Consider the following 17,009-nt stretch of genomic DNA (forward strand, 5'->3'; position numbering starts at 1 on the left):
TCCCCTCCCTCCTCTTCCTTCCTCCCCTCCTCCTCCTTCCCACTCCTCCACTCTCTCTCCCCCTTCCTCTTCCTCCTCAGTGGCTTTCTCCCTCCTCACCGCTCCTCCCTCCCATTGCTCTCTTCTCCCTCCTCCCCTTCTTTCTGCTTGTGTTAGGAGGACTTCACAACCCCCCTCCTTGCCTGTCGTCCCCCCTTCCCCTCTTATATGCTGCGGCCGAAGCTTCGAGATTTGGTGGTTTCTTTGACGTCACTCAAAGAAGCCACCAAATCTCGAAGAAGCCACCAAATCTCGAAGAAGCCACTCTCACGTCAATCTACCCTCGCCTTAGATTAATTTCGCCATTGCACCCCTCGCCTTAGGTTAATTTCTCCATTCCTCTGCGAACAATGTAATTAAGAGCCCCAAATTCCCTTTGGGGGTCCCTATTGAGAACAAAACAAATTTTCGTTTTTTGATAGAACTTATTGCTCTTTTGGACAAATGGTTTGCTCGAAGTCTTTTTGGCGCCCTAGCAAGCTCTAGTTCTCTTCATCGTGTAATACCTTCACTCGAGCTCCTGCAATTCTCTGTGCAAATACCTAGATCACTCCTTCCTTTCGGAGCTTGCCCGTTACTATTCATGGCTGCTCAACCCCTCGACATCCGTGGAGACCGGCAGACAGGGCAGGATGTCCGCACTCAAAACGGTCTGTTCTTGATCTTGTATCGCTATAATTCCTCGCCGAATGCAATGCGCCTCGCTACCCAGATACAATCGCTTTATCAGTACCTTCTTGTGTGCGTCCCTCCTTTTCCAATGGTGCTTGGTTACAAACTTTGGCCCTTTTCTTGCCCCCTGCAGTTATGGCTTGCCAAGCCCTTTCCAATATTGTCAAGAGCTCGTTGGGCCCCGTAGGCCTTGACAAGGTATTCTCCAACCCTAGGCCTTGAGGTTCGGCAAGCGGAAATGTTTTTATTCCTTCTTTCATGTTGTAGAGATGTCAAAAAAGCTCCGATTTTTGGATGCGTATTAAATTCAAAGTCTATAGCGTAGACGAGACATCCTTTTCCTGTCTTAATTCAATCCGCTCTTGTTGCTTCAGATCCAGCCAATGAGTTATGATCCGCTTTAGCATTAGCATCTTAGTCCTTGATAGCGACATGAATGTGTCTATGCCAAAATTATAAATTGCGTAGATAAGCAGAGGCTGTAGGAACTTGCAGAAAACGAGTTTCTTGTACTCAAAGGAAAGAACAAATTTTTCCTAAAAATGAACGAACAATTATATTTCTAACATGTAAGGAGTTACCGCCCAATGAGTAAGAAGGTGGTCGAAAGAGCAGAGTACATCGTGGAGAAGAGGATACGTCGGTGCTGTAGGAGGACGAAAGGCAGAACACAAGAGGGCAAGCGCCTTTGTGTAAATGGGTGATTGGGGGTGTGGATATGTGCATGTGTTACTACTATGGTCTACATTCAACTTTGGGCGCTCATTATTGGTGGGATGTCATAGTAGCTAGTCCCTACTATGCTTGATGGAGTTAATGAATTTATGGGTGACTTCATGAGGCATTGCATGTTTTGAGTTTGGAGTCATGTACATATATGAGAGTCCTCTAAGCAGCCTTCTAATTGCTACAATCGTACTTTCATTCATGCCCAAAGCATTTTTTACTTCCATATATAGTGCCACGTTTGAAGCTATTTTTGAAAGATAACATCATCAAGTAATAGCGCCTGTCAAATTCAAGAGTTGCCATCTATTTTATTGAGAGTCTTTGCAAGGCTCGTTTTTGAGCATGGGACCTTGAACGAGACACTTAGTTTGCAACCATAAGTGGCCTTTTCATAATGATTGCCTTATCATGCCTAGAGTGCCTTGCATACAACTAGTAGTATCGTGTAGCTATCTAATCACCTCCATTCTTCGGGTAGGATGTGTTATGTACTGAAGGGGAAAAAGAAGTGAATTAAGGTTAGCAAGAGTGCTGAAAATGAGAATGCAGAGCACTATAAAGTCTCACCTCTACTCATATAACTATTTGCCACCTTGTTTCCAAACTAATCCAAGCTCTTTCCCCCTTCTCTCTCTCTCTCTCTCTCTCTCTCTCTCTCTCACGCAAGCATGCATGCACTCTTGCGTGTTCATTCCCCTTCTCTCTCGTTGCCCCAATTCTCTCTCCTTTCATTATTTTCTCGGCCTTCCCTCTTGCTCCCTATCTCCACTTTTTCTCTTATGGCCTTTTCTTTGGTCTATTCCTTCTTATTACTTCCCCCCTTTTTCATTCAATAGGTAGATCGAGGAGCAAATCTCCCACATCTTTGTTGACACATGGGTCAATGCGGAGGTTTTTTTTATAACAAGGAGTCCGTGCATACCAGCATCGCTCGTCTCCCTCTGCTGCCAACCTCATGGAGGAATCGAGAGCCAACCATGGCAACCTCTGTCTCCTTGATGTGCAGTCCCCATATGATCTAACCTGGTGTAGATATGTGATGGTCTGAAAGGCTGCATCTAGCTAGAGTGGAGAAGCACCAAACTCGGCCTGAATGATGTGATGTGGTACAGACGGTTTCCCCTGGATCATCCGTGAGAGCATGAGGATCTGCAGGCGCTCCACCCGTGTCCACTCTATCTCTGACATGTCAGGCCCCCAACTGTTAGAAAATACCCAACAGAGGGTACACACAGTGGAAGACTTATAGTAATGCCCAGGAGCTCACACAGTGTGCGGTGTGGGTGTGGAATCACAAACTTCTTTACTTAATGTGCATAAAATAGGTGTGCAGACTCATCAATAGACAATGAACCAGTCAGATAGAGAAACCACCAAAATATATATTTCCGTCCAAAACTATGTACACAATACAAAATAGATAGATCCAGAGTCCCACCAATGGTGTGGTCCTCTGATCTAACCACAAGGTCCTTCTCCAATCTGCTGGCTATCTCTAGACTCGAGTCCGCGTGCTCCACCTCGAGCGTCTGTAGACTTTCCGTCTAGTGTGTTCTTCTCCACCTTACTGCCTGTGAATCAGCCTAGGTGGGCAGCCCCTGCCAAGCTTTGTCTGCAGCACACAGGTCCCTGTTCCACTGCTCCAACCGGCTTGTGAATGGCTGCTCCATAAGGTGTGATGAAGACAGCCAAGGTCCCAGCCCTTAGGGAACTCAGTCTGCAGCACTCCTTCAACTCTCCTTTACCTCCAAGATGAGGCCAAAGGGAATGCCTTCAGGCTGCTCCTGTCTGCTCCACTTTCTGCTGGATGTTGGATAAATAATGGGGCATGAAGCCCCTCCTTTTATAGGCCTAGGGGCCTGTCAAAAACCCGACCAGTCTGTCCCAATCTGGGCCGACTGGATAGACCAGGTTGGCTGGCCCAACCGACCTGGTTGGCTCAGCCCAACCAGCCCTTTAAGGGCTCACAAAACTAGGGCCCTTTGGCCCACACTTCTAGGGCTTTTGGCCCTCCAATCAAGGCAGGGGCCCAGCCTATATAAGGCATGCCACTGCCCACTGGCAGCCCCATTTGCTGCTCTACCAGGCCCCATGCACCCCTGTACACCTGCGCTCCTGACCTGCCATGTCAGCGCCTGTTTGTCCTGCTGGTTCTGCCCTCTGCCAGGCTCTTCTCCAGCGCCGTACAATTCCGTACATTGCTGATGTCAGCGCCATGCAGATCCATCCTAGCTCCGGGTACCTTCCATGTTCTTTGATGTGAGGTGCTGCCCATGTGGCAGCCCCGTCTCTTCTTATCCTCTTGGGCACATCCTGCCCTAGGTCTCCCTCCCCCACACTCTCCTCATTTGGGGGCTTACAGATGGGGAGGTGACCATTCCAACACCAACAAGGGCTGCGTACCGGCTGGTTGGACTAAGGAGTCAAAGAGAAGAGCCTTGGTCCGAGGGTCCTGGAAGTGGGAGTGAAAGCATTGTCTCTATAGCCGAGCCAGTGAGGCATATCCCCTGCTCAGTCTGGCCTGCATCGCTGGTCTCATCGTGAAGATCGGGTTGGAGAAGATGATCCCCAAGTAAGTGTATGAGGATACGATCTCAACTGGTGACCCACCGAAAGTAAAAGTAACTTGCTTCCGTTGCATGTTTGCTCGAGAGGTGTTAAAGATCATGACCTTGGTCTTGCCAAGGTTGATCTCCAAATTATGGGATAAACAAAAAGCCTGCAGTGCATCCAGGTGTTGTTGGAGCCCCTCGGGTGTGGACGACGAGTGCCACGTCATCTGCATAAAGAAGAATCCTGATGATGATCCCGGCAAGTGAGCAATCGGTCCCTCTGAACGCCCCCATGAAAGTCTCAAGCTCATCGATGTAGAGGCCAAACAAGGTCGGTGATAAGGGACAACCCTGTTTGACCCCTATGGTACTCAGGATCTCATCTGGCCAACTTGTGCCTGTCCGAACTCGGCCTAAGACTCTCTCATGCAGTGCCATGACTGCTCAGATGATCTCCTGATCAAATCCCAGTGTCTGTAGACGTGTGATGAGACGAGCTCGAGATACTGTGTCAAAGGCTTTGCGAAAATCCACAAAGCAACAATATACCCTCTCCTTCCGTGATCTGGCCTCCTCAATGACACTCCTGAGTGTGAGTATGTGATCTATACTCCCATGGTCTCACCTGAAACCGGCCTGACCCTCTGCTCAGAGCCCTCTCATCTCTGCGAACAGGCTAACCGATGCATCCCAATACAGCTGCATAGATCTTGGACATCACATGTCCAATCATGATAGTCCTGGGATCCCTTGCCTTGTGGATGGGGGTGATGGTGTTGAGTATCCAGGTGCGGGGGTAGCCAAGTCAAATAGCGTCATTGAATAGCTTTGCTAGGATCGGGGCTAACGTGTGGATCCCATATGCGATAAACTCAGTGCATAGCCCCTCCTGATCCTTAGCTCGGCCATTGTGCAGTTTCAATGTCGCGTCCTTGACTTCCCCTCTGGTGAACAACGTGCAAGTGGTGGGGCGAGGTGTGTGTATGAGATCTGGAGTGGGCTGGTGTGGGACATCATAAAGATGGTGTGCATACGTGTGCCAGACTCTCGTGTCGGTGAGGGGTGATGGAGAGCTACGCTAAAGGAATATCTGCAAAAAATCCTTAGAGTTGTTGCTGTACAAGATGTGCAGCAGCTCCCCCTCATTTTGATGAAGAAATGCTTGCTTCTTCCGACGTACGAGATGTCGGTACTTGCGTACCGTGTCTGGTGTGTTCGGGAGGTGACATCTGTTTCAAGTCAGAGCTGTCGGCGATAAGCCTTGCACTCCGCATCGTACCAATTGTTGCAAGGTACAGAACAAGAGGTGGTGGTCTAGTGGACCGTGTGGTGTGGGGAAAGATTTGGAGGACAGCCTCGTGGAGTGTGCGACTAATCAGGGCAGCACGGTCCTCTATGAATGGTATGTGATTGATGTAGGTTAGGAGTTTGTTTAGGCGTCCAGAGTAGGCCGGTGAGAGGCTATGATCAAAGTGTATGTTGTGGTAGGTGTCGTGCTTCCTATGTGGTGTGTGTGGTGTGGCTAAGCGTGGGGTGGCGATAGTGAAGAAGAGGTATGTGTGATAAGCTCCTGGAGAGAGTGGTGCTACGGTGAAGTCGGTGATACATGAAGTGAAGGTAGGGGATCCCATGATGTAATCTACTACACTAGTGCCCCCTCGTGTGGGAAGCAAGTAAAACCACCTGAGGAGGGCCATAAGTTGAGCCCGTTGTAGATGATGAGATCATGCATCTTGCATAGATCAAGGAGCACGTGTCCATATGGTGTAACAGGCCCGTGTCGGTCCGATGAGGTCTTGGTCATACCTGCTCCGTCTAGGTCCATGTTTGGTAGCATGATAGAGTCATCTCGGAAGTCCAGCAGTGGTGCCTGGCGCGTGCTCGTCTTGGCGTTGAAGTCCCCAACAAGGAGAACTTCCCCGCGGGCTGAAAGGTCTGGGATATCCTGATGTAAGGGTGCATATGGCGATGTCTCACCCTCCTCTCGTGCCACTCTGGCGAAGTGGGATGTGTCTGGTGGGAAGTAGCATATTGCTATGAAAAGGTCACAGGTGTCTGCACGTTGGATCCGGATCCACATGAAACGGGAGTGTGCGTCCTTCCTCTCAATGGAGATGGCTCCAATGAGGGAAGACCTGTACAATACTACGACCCCGCTTGATCCTCGGACTCCTCCTGTATCCCTCGTCTCATCCCTGAAGGCGTCATGACTCCCATGTGTAGCCATTGACTATCGGTAGTGGACGCTCTGGGCTCTGGTGTGTCTGTGTAAAAGACTATGTCTTGTCCTGTATAAGACTCCGAGAAGTTCCCTGGGTTTGACCATAAGGTACCATTATAGTTTCAAATGGTGCAGTCTAGGGTCTCGAAAACCTGAGTCTCGTAGGCCCCGTCCCCCTAGGAGGTACGGGTGGGAGCCCGACGGGTGCCGGTCAACAACCACGAGAGACCTCACGGGCCTATGGGACAAAGTGCACAGAAAAGCGAACTCATACAAGCCTCAGTGGGCTGAAGCAAAGGGTACGCTAGGACCCTTGCTGAGTACTAGTCTATGCTAACAGAATCATAATCATAATCATAGAAAAAAAAAAGTCAACTATGGTTGCAGAGTGGGCCATATCAATTAATCTATCCAGGTCTTGGGACAAAACAGAAGTTTGGTACAGTGATGGCTCTCTGGTGAAGCAAAGGGTATGCTAGGACCCTTGCTGAGTACTAGTCTATGCTAACAAAATCATAATCATAATCATAGACAAACAAAAAAAAGTCAACTAAGGTTGCAGAGTGGGCCATATCAATCAATCTATCCAGGTGTTGGGACAAAATCGAAGCCTGGTACAGTGATGGCTCTCTGGTGGGCTGCGAAGATGTCTCGTATGTGCGTGAAAAAAAAATCGATGGGAAATTATGCTTATTCCTTTGAGCTTATGTACTTGGGTGATTTTTGGTCATATGTTAGTAATAACCTACAATTTTTTACCTTCCTCTTTTTTTTCATCATAACTTTCACTAGAAACTTGTGAATGTAGTCTTGTTTGTAGCCAAAGCTTGGGAAACACAAAGAAAATGCTCCTCTATCTCAATCGCCCCCAGTGTACATAGCGTGCAGACCCGCTACTCTCCTTGCCTCGATCCTTAGCTGATGGGACGAAACCCGCATCTGACCAATGGCAATCCTCAGTGCATGAGAGACTCCTCTATCCTCGATCCTGGGGTCTGATAACGAATCCCTCTTCTGATACTCTTAGGAAGTGGTCGTGAAAAAATTGGGTCTTGGTGGGGAGCTCCTGCTCCCCCCCCTAAGTTTGGGATGTGTGAAGTTGGAGGAGGTCTAACTGTATGATATGGTTGATCTCATCTCGCGGGATCGACGACTCAGGAGGTGCATCCATGCTATATTGAAAGGGGGGAAGCCTATCCATCTGGATACTGTGCCTGACAAGCCATGTAGATATGCGTGCATACCATGTGTTTGCCCTGCTCTCTGCTAGTTGTCTGGATGACTCTAGGGCCAACCTCAGAAGTCTCCAATGGGGTAAGTCCCAGACTCTGTGGATGAAAGTCACTGTTTGAAAGATGGCATCAAGCTTGAGAGGTGTCATGGTGAACTTTGCCTGCACTATCTCATGTGGAACTAAGGGCTTACATCGGATTATCTTGGATCCCATCATCACCTGTAGCGGCTCAAAGGTCCTCCAGTCTGTCCTCGGGAGATCGTACCTCCAAAAAGGTGCTGCATGCATGATAGTCGGCCACACTAGTGTGTCGAAAAGCCAACCCTTCGGTGGTGGATCTTGGAAGTGCGCCTGGAAACTCTACCGCTCTAGTCTAGTCAAAGCACTACGCACTCGTGTGAGCTGTGCTTTGGCTGCATGTTTTATCGTGAAGATGGGTCGTGTGAAGAGTGCTCCCAAATATGTGTATGACTGCACTATCTCCATTGGCTCACCACGATAGGTGAAACTAAGTCGGTGAGTCACTGCCCGTGAGGTGTTGAAGATAATAACCTTAGTTTTCCCAAGGTTGACCGTGAGATCTGTCTCTTTGCAAAACACCTCTAATGCCTCTAGATCTCTCTACAGCCCCTCTGCTGAAGAGGATATAAGGACTATATCATCAGCATATAAATATCTATATGAGAAGATCCCCTAGTAGTGAGCCCTCGCCACCTAGACGATCTATGAAGGATGTGATCTCATCAATGTAGAGTCCAAAGAGAGTCGGTGAGAGAGGGCAGCCCTGCTTCACCCCAATGGTTCTCTCGACCCAATCCGATAGACCGCTTAGGGCACGGACCCTGCCTGTGACTGACTCATACAAGCTCATCACACCCCAAATTAGCATCTCTGGTGTATACTCTCTGATGTCTGGACCTCGCCTCGTCAATGATAGCCGTCAGAGTGAAAATGTGGTCTAGAGTAGAGTGCTGCCTCTTGAATCTTGCCTGCCCTAGTGCTTGCTGCCCCCTTGCCTCTGTATGACTGTTGATCTCTCTCTCTAGTATCGATCCATAGATCTTGGCCAGTGTGTGGCCAATTATGAGGGTGCCATAGTTCCCGGTGTCCATGAGTTCTCCTGCCTTGTGTATCGGTACGATAGTAGTGGTGCTCCATGCTGGTGGGAAGCCGTGACAAACTGCAAGGTTAAACATATGTGCAAGGATCGGTGCTAGGACCTCCTGCCCACATGCCAAGTGCTCTGTCCGAAGGCCTTCGTGATCTTGTGCTTTCCAGTTGTTATTCGGTGAAGTGCAGCCTGCACATTCTGCGTAGTGAATAGATGACAGGTTGTGGGCTTGGGCATAGAGGACATGTCTGGCGGTGTCTGCCTCGGGACATCATATAAGGAGCATGCATAAGTGTTCCACACGCCCGGATCAGTGATGGGGATGGGTGGCTTCCCCTTCGAGAGGAATCCCCACCCAGTGGTTGGGAGCTGTCCACGACCTCATCATCTACAATGGCCTTCAGAGATGGCCATCATCTGAGGGATTCACATGCTTCCCACATGGAGGCGGAACTAGCACAGTGGACTACCTACTGGGCCCATTGGCTTTTGTCTCACGGATACATGACCTCACCATAGCCCCCCCCCACTTGGAGCCGACCACTCATATCTGGCCTTCGATGTTCTTGCTACTACACCAGGCACAGGGAGAGTTCCTACCGCTACCCGTACCCAGGTCCACATTGACCGTGCCCTTGATCCACTGTATGTGTGTCACTTAGCCAGAGACCTTCCAGCCTTATTGGAGGCTGATTTAGACCTTGCCCACGCCTCAGCCACCCTTGTCACAGTGATACAAAATGCTGCCACCATATCCTTTCCTGTGACCCGATCTTCAGGAGTACAAGATGGCAAGATGCCTCAAAACCCCTGGTTTGAGGATGAGAGCAGAGAGATGCAAGCCCACCTCACACGGGAGGGAGCCTTGGGTCAGTTGACGTCACATAAGGCACACAAGATCTTTCAGCGATTGACGCGCCGCAAGAGATGAGCCTTCCTCACACATAGGATGGATGAGATCATCAGATCATTTCACGGAGGAGACCCAACTCAAGCAGGTGTCGCCCGTATGCTGTCACATGCTGAAAGTCTCCGAATCCCAAGTTCTGGTGCATCTAACTCTGGCATGATGTGGGGATCTCTCTCATATGTTAAGTCAAGTAAGCCCACTTGCCTATCCCTTGTCCTTGCATTGAAATCCCCCAGAAGGAGGGTGTCTCCTTGTCTGGAGAACTCTATGATATCATCATGTATCGTCTCATAAGGACTGTGCCCCTCTGTAGTGACATCGTGGGCATATGATGACGTGTGTGGAGGGAAATAACATACTGCAATGAAGATCGGTCGGGCATCTAGTAGTTGCACACGTATCCACATGTGACGTGCATGTTCCTCTCTCCGTACCATAGATATGAGTGGTCTCAGGTGTGTTTTGAAAAGGACGGCTACACCTCCAGAGCCTCGTACTCCACTATCTCTCCTCATTTCTCTCCTATGAGCAGACTCCCAAATGTACCCTCTCTCTAGGCTCTCATGTGTCTCAGTGTAGAAGATGATGTCTCTGCCTGTGTATGTCTCTGAGAAGCCACCTGGGTCGGACCAAAGTGTACCATTACAGTTCCATACAGCCATACTCAACTTGTTATGTGCACTCCTCTCTTGGCTCTGACACCGTCATAGTTCACCCTCTTTCTTCTCCCCTTCTCCCTTGTCCCCTCTGTCAGCTCTTTCTCGAATAATCACTTTGCCATCCTTGTAGGCAGCCCATTTCCTTGCTTCCCTTGCTGCCATGATCTGTGTCATGCCTTCCCTTCTATGTTCCTGCTGTAGAAGGGTGAGGTCATCATCCAAGTAGATCTTGGTCCCCTTCAAGGATGCTCGCATGCTCATAAGGTTGGACCTATCAATTGCAGTCCGAAGTTTCAGCACTAACGGTCTTGTTTGTATCTCCATCTTCCCGACCCTCCAAGCTGCCTCACATGTGAGGTTGACTCCCATCTTTGCAAAAAGGGCTTGAGCATCTGCCATTGGGGTGTCTCCCACTATGAAACATTCATGGCTTGAGCATTTGCCATTGGGGTGTCTCCCACTATGAAACATTCATTGCTTTACTGGGCCGTCTCTTCTCTTCCTCTAGTGTCTCAGAAATGAGTTCTTTTTTGGGAGCTGCGGATCCCTTTTTAACAACTTCTGTCCATTCAAGCATCACTTCTTTCCCCTTGTTGAGCTGTTGTGCAAATTCAGCATGCTTACCATTCATGGTAGTCTGCATGGCCTCCATCTCTTTCTTAAGAGCTGCATTTTCTGATTTGAGCTCATCCATAACTTTGCAGCCACCATCTGATATTGTTTGTTTGCCCTTCATTTGTTGTAACTCAGTCCCCAATGTGTATAATTGGTCTTGTAGCTTGGTCTTCTCACTTTCCCATTCTGTTCTCTCTTTCTCCCATTCTTCTTTCTTGGCTTTCTCCTTTCTCCATTCCTCTTGTACCTTCTCACCTTGTTTCCGAATCTCAGCCAGTGTTTTGTCCACATGTGCTTTTTCAGCCAATAGGGCCACATTGGTGGCCTCCAAGTGTCTATTTTCTCTATCAACACAAGGCAGATTTTGTTGAGGCATGTGAGTACTTTTTCAGTGCCTTTGTGAGCTGTCCCTGTAGAGAGGGCTGCCATGGCTGTCTCCAAAGCTAGTTTGCCCCATGTGTCTTCTACTCCCGCTCTTGTAGGCATGGTCCTCTGTCTCAACTGGCTCACCACTGTGTTTCCTGGTCATGAGCTGTAAATTGTGTAAAAACTGACCTGAGTGTTAGTCTTTTGTGCATGTTCAAGAGGGCAGCACGAGGGCCTTTTCTTGAAGCTGTCTTTACTCTCTGCTCCACTGTTTTTTGCAGGCCTGAGATGTGTTGGAAGTGTGTGGAGCCTTGGAGCCTGGAGCAGGTCGAGGGTGTGTAGGGCAGTGCGCCCTGTTTCGTGGAGACTTGATGGGGCCTAGGCAATGCCTAAGGCTGTAGGGGCTGTGCTGAGCAGCCTTGCTTGGCCATGCCAAGCTAGTGACTGCTCACAGCAGTCACGTGGCCCAGTTAGCAGCCACGCAATAGGCGTGGCTCATTCCCTCGCGGTGCCAGCAAAGGTGCCATTGGAGGCGAAGCAGCAGAGTCGGGCAGCGAGTGAAGAGCAGGCCACGGGGGCAGGTTGCGCAGCAGAGGCGGGTACCGGGAGTGATGAAGAGCAGGCCACGGTGGTGAGGCAGGCCACGGGAGAGGAGGCAGCCCGCAGAGGTAAGGGAAGCAGCCCGCGGGGGTGAGGGAGCAGGCTAGCGAAGGCTAGCGGGGGTTGGCGGAGCAGGCTGGAGAGGCTGGCGGAGCTGGACGGGCTGAGCGGAGAGAGAGAGAGAGAGAGAGAGAGAGAGAGAGAGAGAGAGAGAGGTCTTCAGAAGCCCTCATGGGACTGAGACAGCTTTTACACCAGAAAGAGTCACTACTGCATCTCTGAGACTCAGAGATTCGAGGAGTGAACATGAAAACTCAGCTCGAGATTATTTAGCACGCGTCTTAAGTCCTAGTACTGTATCAAAAATGACCTTCATTACATCAATTTAAGACTGAGGGTCTTTAGGTTTAGATAACTAGTGCAATCCCATCTCGGTAGACTGCCCACTTTCTTGCTGGTGGCAGCGTCTTGTACTACCGAGGCAAGGGTGTTCGAGGCGTGGGCGAGGTCTATATCATCTCCCAATAGGGTCGGAAACTCTCTGGCTAAGTGACTCACATATACTGGGTCGAGGGTGCAGTTAAAGTGCATTTGGGTACAAGCAGGCGTGGTAGGAGCTCTCCCTGTGACTGGCGTAGTAGCAGAGATACGGAAGGCTAGATATGAGTGGCTAGGTCCGAGTGGCGGATGGGGTACTGTGAGGTCATGTATCCGTGAAGCAAAAGCTAATGGGTCTAGTCGGTAGTCCATTGTGCTTGTCCCACCGCCATGTGGGAAACAAGTGAACCCCCCAGATGATGGCCATCTTTGAAGGCCATTGTAGATGATGAGGTCGTGGACTGCTCCCCAACTCAAGTAAATGTCGCTTGTATGCTGTCACATGTAAGGTATCTGCAGAATGTCCGAGCTCTACTGCATCTAGCTTCGGAACCATGCGGGGATCTCTCTCATATGCGAACTCTAGTAGGTCCACTGTTTATCTCCTGTCCTTGCATTGAACTCTTCCAAAAGGAGGATGTCTCCTTGCCTAGAGAACTCTGTGATAGTCATGTGTCGTCTCAAATGGGCTGTGTCCCTCTGTAGTGACCTCATGGGTATATGATGACGTGTCTGGGGGGAAGTAGCATACCGCAATGAAGATCGGTCAGGCATGTGGCAGCTGGACTCGTATCCAAACAAGCTTGGCAAGTCAAGGCACCTCTTCCCCCCTTCTCCTATGTGCCTCTACTCTTGCTTCTCTACCTTGCAGCTAAATGTTGCCCCCCCCTGTTAGAAAATACCCAACAGAGGGTACACGTAGCGGAAGACTTATAGTAATGCCCAGGAGCTCACACAGTGTGCGGTGTGGGTGTGGAATCACAAACTTCTTTACTTATGTGCATACAATAGGTGTGCAGACTCATCAATAGACAATGAACCAACCAGATAGAGAAACCACCAAAATATATTTTTCCGTCCACAACTATGGACACAATACAAAAGAGACAGATCCAGAGTCCCACCAATGATGTGGTCCTCTAATCTTACCACAAGGTCCTTCTCCTATCTGCTGGCTATCTCTAGACTCGAGCCCGAGTGCTCCACCTCGAGCTTCTGTAGACTTTCCGTCCATATCCCTTCCACCTTGCTGTCTTTGCACCAGCCTAGGTGGGCAGCACTTTGAGCTAGGTCTGCAGCTCTACAGCTTTCTTGTCTCCTTCTGGATAGAGACCCACAAGTGGCTGATCTGCTGCTCCTTCTGCTCCCTGAACTGCTGCACCAAGTGATAAGAAGTGAGGCCTCAAGGACCTCCTTTTATAGGGCCCCAAGGGCTGGTAAAAATACCGACCAGCCTGCAGCAGACTGTCCGACCAGACTGGCCGACCAGTCTGTGGCTGGTCCAGCCCTATAAGGGCTCACAACCCAGGGCTTTTGGCCCAAACTTCTAGGGCCTTTGGCCCTCCATTCGAGGCAGGGGTCCAGCCTATATAAGGCATGCCTTCTGCCCACTGACAGCCACATTTGCTGCTTCACATCGGCGCCTGCACATCCTGCCATAACTGTGCCTCTGCCAGGCCCTCTCCCAGTTCCGTACAGAGCCGTACACCCTATAGATGTCAGCGCCATGTGAACACTTTTTATTCCGGGTTCCTTGTGCTGGCTACTGCTTCGCCTTTTGCTGTTGCAGATCCATCCTAGCTCCAGGTACCCTCCATCTCTTTGATTCTTGCCCACATGGCATCCAATCAGATGCCCATGTGACAGACACTCAAACCCTAGGTTCACCCCCCCAATGCTCTCCTCATATGGGGGCTTACAGATGGGGAGGTGACCTTTCCAACACCCCCCTCCCCCCCCCCCCCCCCCCCCCTCCACAAACGTTGCTTCTCTCTCCCTGCTAGCCCATCACATCAAATGTCACTTTAGCCGGTTTTTCAGTCGCTCCCTCCGTTAGCCCATCACTTCCAACGTCAATTCAGCCTGTTTTTCCGTTGCTCCCTCATTAGCCTGCCGTCACTCAGGTTGCTCAGATCGTCACTCCCTCCATTGCTCAGGCAGCCTCTCTCTCTCTCTCTCTCTCAAATTCCCATTCAGAAATATGAGGTAGTTGGTGATAGGATGGTGTATTTCACTGTCTTAAGAAGTATGTAATTTCCTAAAGCGTGGGGGAGGGATGCTGAGCCATCTTCATCCATTTATGGATTGTTCATTGTTTTAATCTCTTACTGGTTTCACTTTTAAAATCAAAGTACTAGACTGATTTTATTGGATTGTACATGGCTTTGGGTTAAAAGCTTCAGCCAACATATGGGGCAAGGTTAGTCTTGGCTTACATCTTAGAATTATTGATATTACAGATGCTTGTGGATGATATTGGTGATGTGACTATCACAAATGATGGGGCTACTATCTTAAGGATGTTGGAGGTAGAGCATCCAGCTGCAAAGGTGAGCACCCTTTTGAGACATGTTGTGCTCTTTCCTTAGGTACCTGTATTGATTTGGGCCAGAATATAAGTGATATTTACTTTTGTAGGTCCTTGTGGAGTTGGCTGAACTTCAAGATCGAGAAGTTGGAGATGGAACCACCTCTGTGGTCATAGCAGCAGCGGAGCTATTGAAGGTTATTGTTTGAGCAATCTCATGTAGACATGAATGAGTTTTTCAAATTACCCTGCCTGTTAAAGAACCTTTTACACACCTAATTACGGTATATTGTTTTTATTTATATCTTTGCAGAGAGCGAATGCCTTGGTGCAAAACAAGATTCATCCAACATCAATAATTAGTGGATATAGGGTAAGAACTCTTACCTTTTGCATGAATGTTTAACTTAAATAAGAAACAAGACTAAACGAAATGGGCTTTGAAAATGAAAAGCTTGTGTACTGCATATTTTCAAATATGAAAAATCATCGAATGCTTGCAATTCAAATTTATGGGAAATGATGTATTTGTACTATCCAAATCGCATTTACCACATGCACACGGTCTTTAGAAGGGCTTTGCTCAAAAGCTACTCGTTGTGTCATCTGATGAAGAATATCTCCAAGTGACAGGAGAGATGCCTTGTCTTAGTGTTATAAGCTATGTTCTTGTCTAAAATCAAAGTCTCTCTCTCTATGCATGCGTTGAAGGGCTCAACAGATCAAGTGAGTTGGAAGGATGGATGGCTGTCGTGTGCTTCGATTGGGGAGAGCATTTATTTATGGCATGTTATCACTGTGATGCATGGGTTCTCTAATGCATTATTGGATTTAGATCATCTTAGGTAGGATTGCGAAGTGAATGAGTGGGAGGTAAGCAACTACTAGTGTTTCTATTGAGCAAAATCATGGAGGCATGGGAATACATCTTATGTTACCACTCCCAAGGCTAGTTTCCGACACTGCATGAAAGATTAGCCAGAAAAGCTCAACCGTGCATATAGTCCACAGATTTCTGGATTGCCATGTTACAGGCATTGCCACACAGGCAGCTGTATATCAGCAACACATCAGCAGCCATGTAGACATCCACCAGGCTGCCACATCAAAGTGCACAACTTGCAATAAGTGCAAACAGCAGCTACAGGTGCGGCAGCAGCACTCTGACACTCGGAGGACTGTTTGACTGCCACATCAGCTGGAGACAAGTGTCAGGAATCGGAGGTCAGAGAGGAAGGAGAGTGCCTACCCAAGGTAGAATAAGATTGAACGTTGCTCATATTTCTGATCCAGACCCAAGTAGTAAAGGTGGCTGCACTAGTTTGACCTTCAAATCAGTATTCTTTTCAAAGAAAAGCTTGTTTTTCAATATACGATGAAACTGTTTCTTAACCTTGAAGAGCTTCTTACTTAAAATTTCACCCAACCATAGACTCTTTTGTGAACTAGCCTTGTACGTGTGTCCTTCTTGAAGATTTTTAGGCTAGATCCCTTTAAAATCAACATAGACCCCGTGTTTGCCACTTAGGACATAGATGCCATATGTCCACTTTTGGACTAGTATCGTCATGCCCTCTTTAGGCCTCCCTCGCCTTTTGCCTAGGCATAGAATTAAGGGCTCATCTCCTTTTGCTAGGACTACCCTTATGCGTTATCCTGTTAGACACTCTTGGAATTAGGAGATCACATGATTGAGGACAAGGACTGAGGCAAAAGGAGTGATGTTGATTTTCTAAGTACATGGTGTCTCCTTTTGTAGGCAAGGACTGCCTGTAAAGAGAATCTCCCTGATGTCATAGATGATGTTTGATACACCTAAGCACGTAACTCATCTACCAGACAAGCGGCACATACTATACACGTGGCATACATACTGAGCCATAATCCCTTTCACGCTCAAACAGATGTCACACTCAGACTCTCACACTCACATGGAAACTGTTGGAGCTCAACATCTCCTGATGTCACTGTAGAGAGAGAGGGCCTTCCTTGTGGGTGTGCCCGTCCTGTGAGGGGTTAGGGTAGGCTGAGCGAGGGCCTTTATTGTGGGTGTGCCCGCCCCCCATAAGCGTAGAGTAGGGTAGTCTCTGCCACGTGTCTGCCCAGTGATGTGGGCCTGTGTGGCTGCTCCTGGATCTGGAGAGCTGCCCCTGTGGAGTCTTTTCTTAGGCTGAGGTGGGCCAACCTGATAGTCGGCCACCTAGCCCTGCAGGTCAGGGTGTATAGGGCAAGAGGTAGCCTCTATAGGCTGCGTGCAGTCCCTTAAAGGGCTCCGTGGCAGTCGCTTATAGGGCTGCTGGCAGTGGCAGCCTGGTTGGCTCTGTTGGGCAGGGGTAGAGGCCCCTCTAGGGCTGCAAGGCAGTCCCTCTTATAGGGAAGTGGGCTAGGCACCTGAG

At 49.0% G+C, this 17,009-nt stretch overlaps 1 protein-coding gene across 1 annotated transcript in view; it reads left to right on the forward strand.

Annotated features, from left to right (window-relative positions):
- The first annotated feature begins 455 nt into the window (after positions 1-455).
- TCP-1 (T-complex protein 1 alpha subunit) overlaps positions 456-17,009 on the forward strand; it is a 62,588-nt gene continuing 46,034 nt past the window's right edge. The window contains exons 1-5 of the mRNA XM_087382448.1: positions 456-689; positions 845-909; positions 14,546-14,635; positions 14,724-14,810; positions 14,927-14,986. Of these exons, the coding sequence (XP_087238574.1) occupies positions 623-689; positions 845-909; positions 14,546-14,635; positions 14,724-14,810; positions 14,927-14,986 (369 nt within the window). The 5' untranslated portion in view covers positions 456-622. The remainder of the gene's footprint in view (positions 690-844; positions 910-14,545; positions 14,636-14,723; positions 14,811-14,926; positions 14,987-17,009) is intronic.

Source organism: Dipteris shenzhenensis, chromosome 12, assembly GCF_047967505.1.
Source record: "Dipteris shenzhenensis isolate YYH24624 ecotype China chromosome 12, Dip_SZ_1.0, whole genome shotgun sequence".
NCBI lineage: Eukaryota > Viridiplantae > Streptophyta > Polypodiopsida > Gleicheniales > Dipteridaceae > Dipteris > Dipteris shenzhenensis.